The following is a 16,602-nucleotide window of genomic DNA, read 5'->3' as shown; positions in this document are numbered from 1 at the left end:
ACACATCCTGCCCCCTGTCTTTGGAATGCTCTCCCTGCACAAACATGAGAGATTCCAACTCACTAGACATTTTTAATCTAGACTTAAAACCCATATTTTTTACCTGCATTATATGGTTCTCCCTATAGTTTCACTGAAATCACTATATTCGCCGTGCTCTGCCCCGTGCTTTTAAAACCCTATTTTAATGGATATTCTGAACGCATGTTTACCTATCTCCAACTGTGTCCTATCGCATGGTATACTTATGTCATCCATGTGTATTGAGTGACACATCGTATTATGCTTGTTATTGTGCTATTGTATTTTCTGCTTTTTTTTTTGCTGTGTATTGTTGTGAAGTGCACAGAGACCCCTTGGGGGGTGATGTTGCACTATAACTAAAATAAACTGAAACTGAGGAATGTGGGGAGGAATAACAACTGGAATAACGACTGAATTGGGGAGAAAAGGGGAAGGAAAGTTACATTTTTTTACAGGAAAGTACAGTTTTAATATTGAACTGCGTATAGCTAAAACAACAACTTAGTATTGAGCCCAATGTGACGACAGTGCTTTTAAAAGTCCTTCCTACATTCTGATCCTCCACAGTCAGATGGACGTCAGTCAAAGTGTCAGGATGTTTTCAACAACCAATCAAAGTGTTCAGGTTGTTTTCAACAACCAATCGAAGTGTCCGGTTGTTTTCAACAACCAATCAAAGTGTCTGGTTGTTTTCAACAACCACATAATGTGTTGTAAAGAGAAAAGAGAAATCACACATGTAAAAAAAAAAAAGCACTTTTGTTTTGCGGCTAAAGTCTTATAGTATAGAGAGCATTGTTGTTGTCAGGAAGCATTTTATATTTATAGGAAAAGTGTTTTCACGCTATTTCCAGTTGGCCAAAAGGAGCCAGAATGGTATAGGAAGAGAAGTGCTTTGCGGAGACTGCGAGTGGGTGGTATCTTTGGAAGGAAATAGAAATGGCGATATATAACGATAATCTGAGGAAATAGGCCTTTGGTATACCCTGACTTCAAAGGTCAGTTGGTGGTGATGGATCGGAGGGAGATCCACACACACAGCAGCCAAAGTTCCGCCCATGAATCACACTTGGCAACATTACATTGTCCCCCTATATACTTTTCCCCACTACGGAGGTCAGCATATAAAAGGTTATACTCACTTTAAAGAGTGATACTGATCCGATACCAAGTGTGTGTGTATCCATCTCAATACAAAAAGGCAGCGAACCGGGAATTTAAAGAGTCAGGCTTCCGACCTGCTTTTTATCGCTTTTTATCTCGGATTCTTTTCCCAGATTGCTGCTGGGAAAAGAGAGCTTTTTATTCACGGCTCATAAGTAAAAGTGTCGCTGGTCGCGGTATCGACCCGCAGGGTAGTTTTGTCTCCTTGAATAAGGCACCTCACTGAAAGAACCTTTGGCCGGGAAGTGCTGCTATACAAGTTACTCAAATAATAATAGCAATAGTACTGAGAGAGTATATATAAAAGATATATAGTCAACTGAAGAATTCAAAAATATTACTTCAACTGAAATCCAGGGGTCCCTGGAACAACATATTTTCAGATGGGGGTCGGAGGCCAAATACAGATAATTCTATAGGGGTCCTTGACATGAAATAGTTTGAGAACCACTGACAAATGGGGTTAAAGTTAAAGCCCTTCCTCGGGTGAGCCATTCCTTTAACCCTGACTAGAGTTATACTGTGATGTGTTTCTGTGATGGTTCCCTCTCATGTGTACTCTCTGCTCTGTTTGTTCGCCTGCAGCGCTTCTCTTCTCTAACCTTGTCAGCCATCTCTGAATAATTAACTCCACCGTGATTCAATTCGTGATTCAATTAGTGCAGGTGTGTGTGTGCGTGCGTGTGTGTGTGTGTGTGTGTGTGTGTGCGCGTGCGTCTGTGTGTGTGTGTGTGTGTGTGTGTGTGTGTGTGTGTATGTGTGTGTGTGCATGCGTGCGTGCTATCATTAGGAATAGTCCGCGTTGAGTAGAAACCAGCAATCCATTTCTTTGCCTTTTTAAACATAAATGTCATGCTGACAGCTGCAGTGTGCAGACTGTTGACTAGGCTGCAGTGTACGCCTCATTAGTGAATCAATGAAGACAGGTCATTCTACCACATTACTGGTTCATTGTTAGTAATCCAGCAAATGAAACCTGCTGTGTGTGTAGTTGGCACTAAATGGCACTGGATAGTGTCCAGTGCCATTTAGTGCAACTAGTATACACAGCGATAGTGCACTTGATCAAAGTGCATTGCCTCAAAGTGCACTTTATGCTGGATAATAAGTGTATACGTACGTGTGTGATGAATGATTTGTTGACCTCAGCATCCAGCACACGCCTGTAGAAAAGATACTGTTGTCTATAGCCTGGAGACGGATAAGCAGGATCGAGTGATTAAATTAAAGTGAGATCTAATAAATGCGACGCAACAAAGTTTCTCGATTTAATAAAGCGTCGCCTCGTCAAACGGAATTAAATAAACGAACCTAATCAACTCGACGAAAAACAAAGACTTTGACTGAACTGGTAGGAACCCCGAATTGAGATGACAGGAAATATCAAAAATGCATGCTTTTTTTTTAATCATTTATTTTTTTTCTTTTTGGGCTTATGCGCTGGCAGTAATGACATGCAAATGATGTCTACTAGTGTGATACGCGCTGTACTGGACGATTCCTTTGAAATGTGTGTGCTTTTCATTACTTGGACTCGTTAGTCAGAGAGAGAGAGAGAGAGATAGAGAGAAGGGGGTATACTGGCAAGAGAGCGTGCGTGCGTGCGTGCGTGCGTGCGTGCGTGCGTGCGTGCGTGCGTGCGTGCGTGCCTGCCTGCCTGCCTGCCTGCCTGCCTGCGTGCCTGCGTGTCTGCGTGCGTGCGTATATTACTCAACTACTCTATGAGTTAAAGTACTGGAGTAGTTGCATATGAAAAATATTGACAAAGGACAGTAAATATAATTAATAGTCAACTTAGCTGAGCGCTGTGATGTGTTGTGAGCTTGTGGATCGGAGTGAAAGCAAAAGTAGCACCAATACTGCAACTATTTTGTTACGTAAAAGTACGGTATTGAAAATGTATACTTGAGTCAAAGTACAAAAGTATCGGCATCAAAATGTACTCTGAGTACTAAAAGTAAAAAATACTCAAGTTCAAAATGTGTACAAAATCTATTGAAAATGGCAGATCCACAAGCTCACAATGCGTCGCGATGCATTGCAGTTCGGCTATTTCCAAATGGCCGAAAATGTATATAGGGTTGAAGTGGTTAATGTATGTTTTCTAATCAAAATCAAAAATCTCCAAAGTAACTAGTAACTAAAATTTTCAAATATCCAAAACTGTCAAAATACTTTTGTTGCTTTTGTGTGGCGCTGTAGTGTGGATCATATACTATACGATAAGTACTTATACGCAGTACTCAAAGTGAACGTACTTTGTTAAAAATCATTTCTCTTATTTCAATGGACTTCATTATTTGCCATTTCATTTGAATTATGGCAGCTTTATGCTTCCATAATGTGTTACTGTGTCCAACACTCGTTGTTCAGTGACCTCTTCACCATGGTGGAAACGAACTATGAAATGTATAGTGCAAGTTTGAGGTACTTTTGCTTTACTGCAGTATTTTGAATTTCCCCAGTAAATGTCTATAATGCAGTGTTTATACTTTTACTTGAGTGAAACATGTGAGTGTACTCATTCCGCCGCTGCTCTTCACAGAGAGCGTGTTCCACAGACTGACGGACAGTTGGAGTATAGATAGAACTCCACAGGGTATTGACTGACTTATGTAAATATACATTGATCGGTTCTGCAACTGCCACTTTAAAACAGATATACAGTATATTTCCCCCGAGGCACACGGCGCTTCCCTCGTGCTACGCAACGCACGCACGCACGCACGCACACAACGCACGCACGCACGCACGCTGTCTCTCGCCTCCTCAATTTCATTTCAAATCAAAATGCACTTACTTTACGTCAACTACCTCTTCTTGACATAATAGGCCGTCAACAAGCAATCTCCATGGTCTCTGCTCTGTGTTGAGCTGCTCTCTCCTGTACTGCTGACCTTCGATTCCGTATTTGATGATCGATTCAAAATCGATTCCCGCGTTTCGAACGTCGACGCTTCGAAACGTCAACGGGGGGGGGGGGGGGGGGGTGCGCGCGCGAGCGAGCAGTGACTCTTTGGCTTAAACAACGATATAGCGGAGAGAAAGGCTGCTTGTATTGGTCTCATTTATTTTAAACAATAAGCAACAACTGTAGCAGGCTTGCAGCCTTCATGAAAGCAGTGACGCACAAATAATTTGGCTTAATAAAACATCCGACCGTAACAAGTCAACTGCCTGAAACAGGCATTACCTCTCCATCAAATAAAAATATATATAATCCAAACTCCTCTGTCAATTGTAAACGAACGGTAACATGAATGAACTTTTCAAGCCTGACACTTGTCAGAAATAAAATCAACCACGGTTGATTTGATTGATCATAAAGTTAATGTGACTGTGAGTGTGCGTATGGGAAAAAATATATAAACTTCACAGATTATAGATCACTTGGAATTATAACAATCTGAGTATTGCCTGAATAATGCCAATAGTGAAATCCCATTTTTTTATCGACATGCGATGCCGATGGAGAAATCCCACATAGTTAAATTTACCTCATAGTCATGCTGCATGCGCTGTTGGTCGATGAAGAATTATAATCCAAGGTTTGTCAATCATATTATGGTTTATGGTTGAAAGTAAACCATAATATTAAAGTAAACTCTAAGAAGAGATCTGCAGACTGCAGTGCAGAATGCATGCAGCTCCACTTGCTAATTGAGTTGACATTTGCGCAACTTCACTGCATTACAGTAATTAGTTATTTGCCAGCACCTGCTCCAATATAGGCCTAAATCAAACTTTATTTATATAGCACATTTAAAACAATAAAAGCTGACCAAAGTGCTGTAGGCCTGCAGGCTGAAACAAGTGGAGCATCGCATCACCATCGGCGCAAAAAAAAAAAGCATAATTAAAAGACAAAACACAGGCAAATAGTATATGCTACATTATTACAATAATACGATCAGGTGCAATTAAATGCCAAAGAGAAAAGGTGTTTTGGTCTGGGTCTGTAGGAGCAAAAAATATCAATTCTTCGGTGCACTGAGCGCACTCACCATGTGAATCCAAGCAGCGTAATGGCTCATCGATAAAAGTTGAGATTTTATAGTGGCATTATTCAGGCAATACTCAACAGATTGTTATAATTCCAAGTGATCTATAATCTGTGAAGTTTATATTTTCATTTTTGTGTAAGTAATGTTTTTATATGACTTATCAAACAAGGTAGCCTATATTTAATGTCCACTGAGCTGTGGTGCATGCGCTTGCCTTCCTTGTTAACACGGGGAAAGAGGAGGCGTTGCAAGGTGCTGCGAGGCGCAAGCATGGCTCGCGGACCAAATGGGGCCGTCTCGCGGACCAAAAGCGGACGCTTTTTTTTAAATGACTATTCGATTCAAAATTTAAAAATCGATTCCCGTGCGTATCGATTGAACGTCGATTAATCGATTTTTTTGGGTCAGCCCTACTCTCCTGTTTGACCTCCAGGTCATCTCCATGGTCTCTGCTCTGTGTTGAGCTGTTCTCTCCTGTTTGACCTCCAGGTCATCTCCATGGTCTCTGCTCTGTGTTGAGCTGTTCTCTCCTGTTTGACCTCCAGGTCATCTCCATGGTCTCTGCTCTGTGTTGAGCTGTTCTCTCCTGTTTGACCTCCAGGTCATCTCCATGGTCTCTGCTCTGTGTTGAGCTGTTCTCTCCTGTTTGACCTCCAGGTCATCTCCATGGTCTCTGCTCTGTGTTGAGCTGCTCTCTCCAGTCGGCCTCCAGGTCATCTCCATGGTCTCTGCTCTGTGTTGAGCTGTTCTCTCCTGTTTGACCTCCAGGTCATCTCCATGGTCTCTGCTCTGTGTTGAGCTGCTCTCTCCAGTCGGCCTCCAGGTCATCTCCATGGTCTCTGCACTGTGTTGAGCTGCTCTCTCCTGTTTGACCTCCAGGTCATCTCCATGGTCTCTGCACTGTGTTGAGCTGCTCTCTCCTGTTTGACCTCCAGGTCATCTCCATGGTCTCTGCTCTGTGTTGCTGTTGATGAAGGCCTGCACTTTCTTGATGTGGCAAATATGTTGATGTTTCATCTCAAAGGGGCTTCAGTAATGGCACGACGAAACAAATGTTTAACACATGGTGGAACAAAACTATAATCAAAACCTAAATGATGCATGCGGAAGTAAAAGAGGATAAGGGCATGTGTGAATAGAGCTGTGAAATGGTTATGCAGATACACCTATAGGAAAGGTTAGCTTTCGGTGAACGCTTTCGTGCAATGTTTTTTTGCATTCACAAATCCTTCGGGGACAAATACCAGCCGTTCTTTCAAATGTATACAGATTTGTACTGTATGAACCATAGCACAGTGCCGGTTCTACATATCACTCAGGGCAGACGGTACAGGAGGAATACACACGATTTAGTAAGGTGCAATGTATACCTTATAGCGTTGAAAAAGGTCAGATTTAGTATAGGAGTTTTGTCCCCGCGGCCATCACGGCATTAGGATGGTTCCGTGTACAGTGCATGTTTACAGTATGTATTGTCTTGGTGATGTGTTTTTCTGTGCGGTGTGTTTGGTTTGTTGTGGGTGTGTTGGAACGGACTGTGAAGATGAATATCCCTCAGGACAATAATGATGATGATTATTATTATTATTATTATTATTGGAGATTGTTCTCCTGTCACAACAACAGCTCACACCTTGCTGCTGTGTTTGCACATTGTTGTACTTGTACAGCCAGCAGAGATACTGTGTATGGGAGGTGTTTGTTTTGTCATCTTTTCCAACTCTTCCTCAGGCAGGGATCAGTAATCTCTCTCACTCATACACATGAAGACATGTGCGTAATGTTCACACACGCATGAAACCACAGGCATGCTGGCACTCATGCACACGCACACACATGCGTGTACGCGCACACACACACACACACACACACACACACACACACACAGACACACACAGAGAGAGGTATGTGCTTTTTCTGAGCTCGTTTATACTTCTACTCATCTTATTCTCTCTCCTCTCCTCTCCTCTCCTCTCCTCTCCTCTCCTCTCCTCTCCTCTCAGATCGTGGCCTATCAGCCGTACACCAAGGCAGTAGACTGGTGGTCCTATGGAGTGCTGCTGTATGAGATGCTAGCAGGACAGGTAGGGCATAATATACGTCTATACGTTCAAGAGGCTCGGCCTCATTATTTTCCACAGACAGACTGCTGTTATACTTTGTCACTTCAAAAGACTCGCCAGTTCTCCTTTGTTTTTGAGCAGTCGAGCATATAGAGACACCTCATGCGGTATTCTCCATTTCAACTTTTTTTTTGTTTTAAGTTCATGAATTAATGTGGGAATTATACAGTAAGTGGACCTTGGCATACAAAACGCGTGCGGTGTCGCACAGAAGTATATATAGCCAAAATGCTCAGTGTGTCACGGCACGTTGTGAGCTTGTAGATTTGGGATTTTGTTTGTACCAATAATGAATAGTATTAGCAAGAACTTGTGAGTGACTAAATAATTGGATTAAACGCAACACAGGTCTTTTTTTCTTTTTACCATTTCCTGAGAAGTTACAATTTTGAACAAACCCGATAGCGGTGATTCCAATGAGTATCACACTCTTCTCTTCACACACAGTTTTTAACACATTCAAAGCTGCTGCAGGTGGATTCTATAACGTGCCATCTAAATCAGTGGTTCACACACGTTTTCATGCCAAGGGCTAGTGTTGTTTTCGTCGACTAAAACTAAATACAAGACTAAATATACTGACGATTTCGTCAACAACTAAAAACTAGACTAAAACGTTAGGAATGGGGCTAGTGGACAAGTCATTTTACACTTGGTTGCGTGTCGAAAATAGCCGATCTACAAGCTCACGACGCGTCTTTTTTCAGCAAGTGAAAAAACTGTCATTACAACGGCATCAAGGCCCGCCTAAACACATTTTGTTCGACTAAATAAACTGTAGATTTAGTCGACTAAAATATCATGGCATTTCGTCGACTAAAACTAGACCAACACCAACGCATTCCAGGTGACTTAAAATGTGACTGAAACGAAATGAAAGCTTTTTTCAAAAGACTATGAACTAAAACTGAAATCAAAATGTTGCTGCCAAAAACAACACTATGCCCAAGGACCCCACACAGGCACAGACAGATGTGCTTTGTGTTTTGTGCTAAAAACAAAGTAAGTAGTATAGCATGGTAAATAATATAAAAAAAATAACTTATCTTCTATTAACCCATTCTGACCGGGAACCCATTTTGGTGTTGGCATCATGTTATGCTTTAGCTATTGAAAAATAGCAGATCTACAAGCTCATAGCGCGCCAGCGAGTGGCGCGCTATGAGCTTGTAGGTCTGCTATTTTTGAAAAAATCGAAGAGCGACTGACATTTTTTAGAATCTGATCTCAGGTCAGAATGGGTTCATCAGACCAGTGTGTGTCCAGTGGAAACCTCGTATGAATCTGATCTCAGGTCAGAATGGGTTAAAATGCATGCGGTGTCACTTCTCTATAACCCTCTCTATGCTCCTCCCCCAGCCTCCGTTTGATGGCATAGACGAGGAGGAGTTGTTCCAGTCCATCCTGGAGCAGAACGTGGCCTATCCCAAAAGTCTGTCCCGCGAAGCCGTCTCCATCAGCAAAGGAGTACGAGTCTCTCTCTCTCTACTCATGGCTGACATGCATGTCTGGCCATTTTGGCCTTAAAAAAAATTCTCTTTAACTTATATCAGTGGTTCTCAATATTTCATGTCAAGAACCCCAAAGATTATTATGTAATAGGCCGCCGACCCCCCATCTGAAAATAATATGTTGTTCCGCAGGGACCCTCCCAGTGTAGCAAAGATTTGACTTAAAAACTGAAACTCTGAAAGAATATATTCAAAGATTTGAGGCACATTTTCACGACTTTTCAAAAAGAGCAGACCTACAAGCTCGTATAGCGCGCCACTCGGTGGCGCGGCGCTATGAGCTTGTAGATCTGCTGTTTCTCAATAGCTAAAGTATAACATAATGCTTAAAAATAAAAGGGTTAATATAGATTAACGTTTCGACACAGTCTTCACTCTTCATCAGACTGTGTGTATGACTTCTATTTTTTTATATCGCCTTATCCACTGTTATAGTTCTGCACCTTCTTTCCTTAAAGGGAAACTTCACCATTTTTGCAAAGATATATATGTTAGGAGATTTAGAACACTTTCCTGGGGGTCTTTGTCTGTGTAATAATGTGGTTTTAGATATTTTAGATTTTAGCAGCACTTACTTCCTGGACTACATCAAGGACTATTAAATGAGGACAGGAAGCGAAGACCGTATTCGGTGGACTCCATGTTGCTCCCTGGAAGGAAAGAAACATGCGCAACAGTCATGGGCCAACACTTCCGCGTTCAGCTTCCTATTGGTCTCATTTGCGCATGTTTCTCGTCTCCGCTTCCTATATAGCTTTATTTAATTAACTACAATGTTTTTCTCAGTAAGACAGCCCTCCCCCTATCCACAAGGAGGAGCGGTGCACCAAAGCATCATGGGAATTGTATTCCAGGAAGGAAGTGAGCCCCAGCGTCGATGTCATCAGAGACACTGCAGGGCTCACTGCTAAAAATCTAAAATATCTAAAACCACATATTACACACAATAAAGACTCCCAGGAAAGTGTCCTAAATCTTCTCAGCGTCATTTTACATATATCTTTTAGCAAAAAGGGTGAAGTGTCCCTTTAAAGGTAGAGTCAGTGATTTCACTTAATTCAAATATCACTTATTTTTTTGTTTTGTTGTGATAATCCTCTCTACTATAGAGTGTGCTGACCATATAAGGAGTTCCTCCCTGTCCCCAGTTAACCCCATGGGGGTCAAAAAACCTTAGGTTTCGTTTTTGAAAGCTTGTGTCCCAAGGCAAAAACGAAACCTAAGGGTTTTTGACTGAAATCACTGACACCCCCTTTAACTATAATAGCCGTGCCTACCTTTCTCTGTCTTGTAATCCCCCCCATATCTCTCTCTCTCTCTCTCTCCCCCTCTCTCTCTCTCTCTCTCTCTCTCCCCCTCCCCCCCCCCCCCCCCCCCCCCCCATAGCTGCTGACCAAGCACCCGGCCAAGCGTCTGGGAGGAGGGGAGGACTCGGAGCGAGAGATCCGCGAGCATCCCTTCTTCCGCTGGATGGACTGGGACCGCCTGGAGAGGCTGGAGATACAACCGCCCTTCAAACCGCGCACTGTCAGTTCCACTCAGTCACACACACACGCACGCACGTGCGTCGTGCACAGACACATACTCTCTGTCGCTCTATCCGTCTGCAGGCCTTCAGGGAATTTTGCAGCTGTCATTTCTCTTTCTCTCCGTCTTCACTCTTCTCTCGTGACTTCTCCTTCGTTCCTTCCGTTCCCCTCTCTCTCTCTCTCTCTCTCTCTCTCTCTCTCTCTCTCTCTCTACCCCGCCCCTCCCCCAGCCACCCAATCCCTCGGTTCTTTCTTTCTTCTTTCATCTCGTGCCGTCGCGTCCCAGAATGCATCTGTTTCCTGAGGGTCAGGAGCTATATAGACAGGGGAGTCACAGTATATATATAGTCAAAGTATAACTATAAAGTACATATACTATATAAAGTACTGTAATACTTTGTACAAATTTCGAGGCAAATTTTGTACATTACTTGCAGTGTTTCCAATTTCTTTATCTTTTTTTCATTCCGCTCGAAAAATATGAAACGTAATGGAAAAAATAATTGAAAAAAAAAAAAAAAAACGCTTCCCCTTCCGCGCGTTAGAAGGGACCATGCAGAACCAAGGACGGGTGTTTCAGATGAATCCATCATGATTAACCCATTCTGACCTGGGATCAGATTCACACGAGGTTTTCCACTGGACACACACTGGTCTGATGAACCCATTCTGACCTGAGAGCAGATTCTAAAAATGTCAGTCGTTCTTCGATTTTTCCAAAAATAGCAGACCTACAAGCTCGTAGCGCGCCACTCGGTGGCGCGCTATGAGCTTGTAGATCTGCTATTTTTCAATAGCTAAAGCATAACATGATGCTATAACACCAAAATGGGTTCCCGGTCAGAATGGGTTAAAATGGACTTTGAAGTTACGATGGTTTAGTATAGGAGGGGCTCTGAAGTCTGATGAAATGAATATCAAATATCGAAATACTGAACCAAGTCTATATAGGCGCTCAGAAAAGCCATTAGTAGACGTTGAAATGACCCCAAACATGTTTGATAAAGTGAAATTATCCCTTTAAATATATAGTTATTAATTAACACTGCATGCAGACTTCACAGACATTGCTATATATATCCTTGCACATTGAGTGACTTGAATTGAATTATGGGTTCCAAATATTCAAATGGGGGCGTCCGTGGTCTAATGCAGTGCGTGCGTGGTTCTCAACCTTTTCAGGCTGTGACCGCCCAAAATAATATTTACAGTGGACACTTGACATGTAGGAGTTGAGGGGAGGGGAGGGGAGGGGAGGGAGACGTGTGTGTGGCTATGTATGAGCTCTGGTCCATTTTCTGGAGAGTTAACTAGGAGAGGAGCGAGCGAGAGGACATTCGAGGACAATTTAAATGGGGGGGAGAGAGAGAGGGAGAGGGAGAGAGAGAGAGAGAGAGAGAGGGGGAGAGAGAGAGGGAGAGAGAGAGAGAGTCGTGTTATCTGTCAGAGGGCTCTCCATTAACCAATTCAGACCTGAGGCCGATTCTACACAAAATGTCTTACTGTCTTCGAGTAAACCCTAAAACAGTTTTCTGAAAAACATTATATTTCTATAATTGTGGTGCTCAAATATTTTCATGTCAAGAACCCCAAAATGATTACAGTATACAGTATGTATATGGCCGCCGACCCCGCTTTTCTGTTCTAGGGACCCATAGCCAAAGCATTCAATAATGGTTAAAGTGGTTATAGTATATTATCTCAAATCACGCGGATGCTTCCCCCGGTCTCGGCGGATTAACTGGGCTCCTCTCGGTGTGTGTGTGTGTGTGTGTGTGTGTGTGTGATGGACGTGCGGGTGTCATTTTCATACGAGGCTCTTCATTAGGAACTCTTCACACAGCTGTGATGAAAGCAGACGCGCACAGAGAGGACCGACTATATGACTGACTGACTGACTGGAGCTCTAAACAAACAACAACACTTCAGGCACCGGCTGGCCATTTTTTTTCAACAGTTAAAGGACCACTTCTCTTCTTCCTATAATTGGTCCTCACTAATGATCATGATAAAATACTGTCTGTGTCTCATAGGAGGGCTGTGGGCGGTTCAGAAACGCGCGCCCACCATGCAGCGACGTCATCGATGGGGATTTCAAGCCGATAGAAACGGACAGGCTTTTATATTTTCCTGAAAAGTTGCAATGCAAAAAATGGAAGCCATATCGTTTCCACCCAAAAATGGAAACCATGCCTAACGATGATGTCACTGGTGGACGGATGTCTGAACTCATGCCCACAGCCCTCCTATATGAGACACAGACCTATAGCAGAAAAAAGTGGTCCTTTAAATAAATGCTCTTATACTAAATCAGAAACCTCTTATGTTTTCGTAAATTAACCCCCTATACTTCAGTGGTTTCACCACCAGTGGTCCTTGAGGGGGTTCCAGGTGGTCCCCAGCTAAATAATGATGGAGAGTTTGTAACCAAATGTACCCTTATAGAGGGTATGCGCATGCATAAAGTGAGTGGCAACTTGAGTGGCAAATCGAGTGGCAAAGTATAAGTTCAACGTATTTTAACGTTTAATGCAATAACTTAGGACTTTTCTGTTATGGGCCAGAAAGCCGTATTTTTTTTACACTCAGTAGGGCGTTCCCGCATAGCTTCCGGGTATATGATGATGTCACACACATTACAGAGTTAAGTTATTGTTAAAACACTATATGCATTACTTAAAGGTAGAGTCAGTGATTTCACTTAATTCAAATATCACTTATTTTTTTGTTTTGTTGTGATAATCCTCTCTACTATAGAGTGTGCTGACCATATAAGGAGTTCCTCCCTGTCCCCAGTTAACCCCTGGGGGTCAAAAAACCTTAGGTTTCATTTTTGTTCTCTATCCTGATTGGATGAAAGCTTGTGTCCCAAAGGCAAAAACGAAACCTAAGGGTTTTTGACTGAAATCACTGACACCCCCTTTAATTTAATAAGTCTATACACAATCAGATAATGTAGAACAATTGCTATTTTGATCAACGTTTGCCCGTTATCTCTAATGGTATACCAACACCAATGCAGAATTGTGGACCAAATCTTACCCAACGACAACAGGACATTCTAGGTGTTGTGGGTCTGAGAGGCTTTTAAATCTCATCAAATGGCAGGTCCTCCGAATACATAATGGACCTTGGTATGAAAAGGGTTAAAAAAAATCACTGCCCATATACTTGACCGCGCTGCTGCTCACACAAAAGCATCACAAGTATATACAGCAGATCTGCAAGCTTGTCGGTTTTGGACGTATGAGGTTTCCACCCACAACACAGAGAGAGAGAGACGAAATAAGAGGTCATGATGAACGAACGGGTCATGACGACCCGCTCTGAAGTTGTAATCCGACATCGTATTCCGACGTTGAAATGTCGTGCTTTCTTCTGTTGCCTTAATTGCGCCCTGTTATTACAGTAAAAGGCTTGAATCCAATAATCATCCAATCCGTTGCTCCAGCTTGCTATACTGTGACCATTTTGACTGAGAGACTGCCATCGCGCAATTTACAGCTTTTCACCAGCTTTTCAAAATGAGTTAATAGCACAGGCAAGACTCTTCACATACTAGAGCATGTCTGAAATAAGTGTCAGAGCTGAAATTGACATGTAAATATGAAATACATGCTTAAACATGTAGCTACAGGTATAGGTGTAATGTTAAGAGTCCACAGAAGTGAACCTTTTCAAGCCTGTTTTCTCAACTTGCTGTTCTCTGAAAGACATTACTCTATAAGCCATATGTCTCCAAAACTGGTGGGTCAAACTGAATAACCAATATGTCAATTTGAAGCTATGATCCCCAGCTTTCACACGAAAAAACGAAAATGGCAGTCCCTCAGTCAAATGTAGTCGCTCCATTGGAACACAATCATGTTATTTTTTTTATTTTTTATTTTTTACATTTGCTGAAAAGGTTTCCACCTTGACAGTGGTGATGGTATACTGCTGGAAGTACCTTCACTAAAAAACGCCGGGACAACAACGCTCCACACGTCCCAAACTCTTCTCCCTTCTGTCTCCAAAACTATATGGAATGCACTTCCCATTACAATCAGAACTGCAGCCTCACTCCCAATCTTCCGCCATAGTCTGAAAACCCACCTCTTCAGACTCCATCATGGCCCGTAGCACTTAAGCACGCGGCAACGCCTGGAAAATAGAACAGTGGCGTATCGGAGCGTCAGGCGAGGCGTGAACGCGCGTTGGACGCCGCCGGTGTGGGATAGGTTAATTGAAATGTTTTGACGCGCGGCGTCCGCAGACGGTGTGTGTGTGGGGCTTCAGATAGCATTTTATACAGACTTATACAGACTTGCATTTTATCATAGCACTTATATGTATAGTATAGTATGTATAGTTTATAATAATTATATAGATATTCCACTGTCGTGCTTTTAGCTTACGCATGTTTTGGTTATGTATTGTGTGTTTACAAAACTAAGGAAATGTATCTGAAATTACAGACAAAATGCCCTCAGTTTTTTTGGGATGATATGAAATCTTAATCTTATTTATTTTGCTGCACCAGTTTCACACCAGCTGTCTGCACCTCGAGTGAGTTTACAATCTGACCCTTTCAATCCTGCACCTGACAAATAACGTAAAAGTGTGGAGAAAACTAAAACACTAAAACGTATAACTTATAAAACGTACAACTATAAAACATAGCATAAAATAAAATAAAAATTAATAAACGAATAAACTAGCAAAGCCGCTCTAAATCTAAATAAAACTAACTGAATTAGAAGAAAGAACCAACCAAAATTAAACTATAATGGTGAAAGACGGTAAGTACAATAACCCTGCTCTCCTCTCTAACCCTGCTCTCCTCTCATCAGGGCGGGAGGACAGTAAAATAACCCTGCTCTCCTCTCTAACCCTGCTCTCCTCTCTAACCCTGCTCTCCTCTCATCAGGGCGGGAGGACAGTAAAATAACCCTGCTCTCCTCTCTAACCCTGCTCTCCTCTCTAACCCTGCTCTCCTCTCTAACCCTGCTCTCCTCTCATCAGGGCGGGAGGACAGTAAAATAACCCTGCTCTCCTCTCTAACCCTGCTCTCCTCTCTGACCCTGCTCTCCTCTCATCAGGGCGGGAGGACAGTAAAAGAACCCTGCTCTCCTCTCTGACCCTGCTCTCCTCTCATCAGGGCGGGAGGACAGTACAATAACCCTGCTCTCCTCTCTGACCCTGCTCTCCTCTCATCAGGGCGGGAGGACAGTAAAAGAACCCTGCTCTCCTCTCTGACCCTGCTCTCCTCTCTGACCCTGCTCTCCTCTCATCAGGGCGGGAGGACAGTAAAATAACCCTGCTCTCCTCTCTGACCCTGCTCTCCTCTCATCAGGGCGGGAGGACAGTACAATAACCCTGCTCTCCTCTCTGACCCTGCTCTCCTCTCATCAGGGCGGGAGGACAGTAAAAGAACCCTGCTCTCCTCTCTAACCCTGCTCTCCTCTCTGACCCTGCTCTCCTCTCATCAGGGCGGGAGGACAGTAAAATAACCCTGCTCTCCTCTCTGACCCTGCTCTCCTCTCATCAGGGCGGGAGGACAGTAAAATAACCCTGCTCTCCTCTCTGACCCTGTTCTCCTCTCATCAGGGCGGGAGGACAGTAAAATAACCCTGCTCTCCTCTCTGACCCTGTTCTCCTCTCATCAGGGCGGGAGGACAGTAAAATAACCCTGCTCTCCTCTCTGACCCTGTTCTCCTCTCATCAGGGCGGGAGGAAAGGCGAGAACTTTGACAAGTTCTTCACGGCGGCGCCGTCGGTGCTCACGCCCTCCGACCCGGACGTGCTGGCGGCCATCGACCAGGACGACTTCCTGGGCTTCTCCTACATCAACCCGGAGTTCGAGCCCTCGCCCCTCACCGCTATTTGAGACACAACCCCCTACCTACCTACCTACCTACGTAACTACCTACCTACGTAACTACCTACCTACCTACGTAACTACCTACCGAGCCCTCGCCTCTCACCGATATTTGAGACACAACCCCCTACCATACCTACCTACCTACCTACGTAACTACCTACCGAGCCCTCGCCTCTCACCGCTATTTGAGACACAACCCCCTACCATACCTACCTACCTACCTACGTAACTACCTACCGAGCCCTCGCCTCTCACCGATATTTGAGACACAACCCCCTACCATACCTACCTACCTACCTACGTAACTACCTACCTACCGAGCCCTCGCCTCTCACCGATATTTGAGACACAGCCCCCTACCTACCTACCTACCTACCTAACTAA

General features: G+C 43.5%; 1 protein-coding gene across 1 annotated transcript in view; it reads left to right on the top strand.

The window, feature by feature from the left end:
- Positions 1-16,224, top strand: part of prkcg (protein kinase C, gamma) — a gene marked incomplete at both ends in the record, with an annotated part of 73,124 nt that extends 56,900 nt beyond the window's left edge. Inside the window, 4 exon segments of the mRNA XM_080768344.1 lie at positions 7,196-7,276; positions 8,675-8,782; positions 10,213-10,353; positions 16,063-16,224. Coding sequence (XP_080624470.1) covers positions 7,196-7,276; positions 8,675-8,782; positions 10,213-10,353; positions 16,063-16,224 — 492 coding nt within the window.
- Between the last annotated feature and the right edge of the window lie 378 nt (positions 16,225-16,602).

Source organism: Protomyctophum bolini, assembly GCF_963924005.1.
Source record: "Protomyctophum bolini genome assembly, chromosome: 7".
In the NCBI taxonomy this organism is placed as follows: domain Eukaryota; kingdom Metazoa; phylum Chordata; class Actinopteri; order Myctophiformes; family Myctophidae; genus Protomyctophum; species Protomyctophum bolini.
Note: the sequence above shows the minus strand (reverse complement) of the source record. Positions and strands in the feature narration are given on the sequence as shown.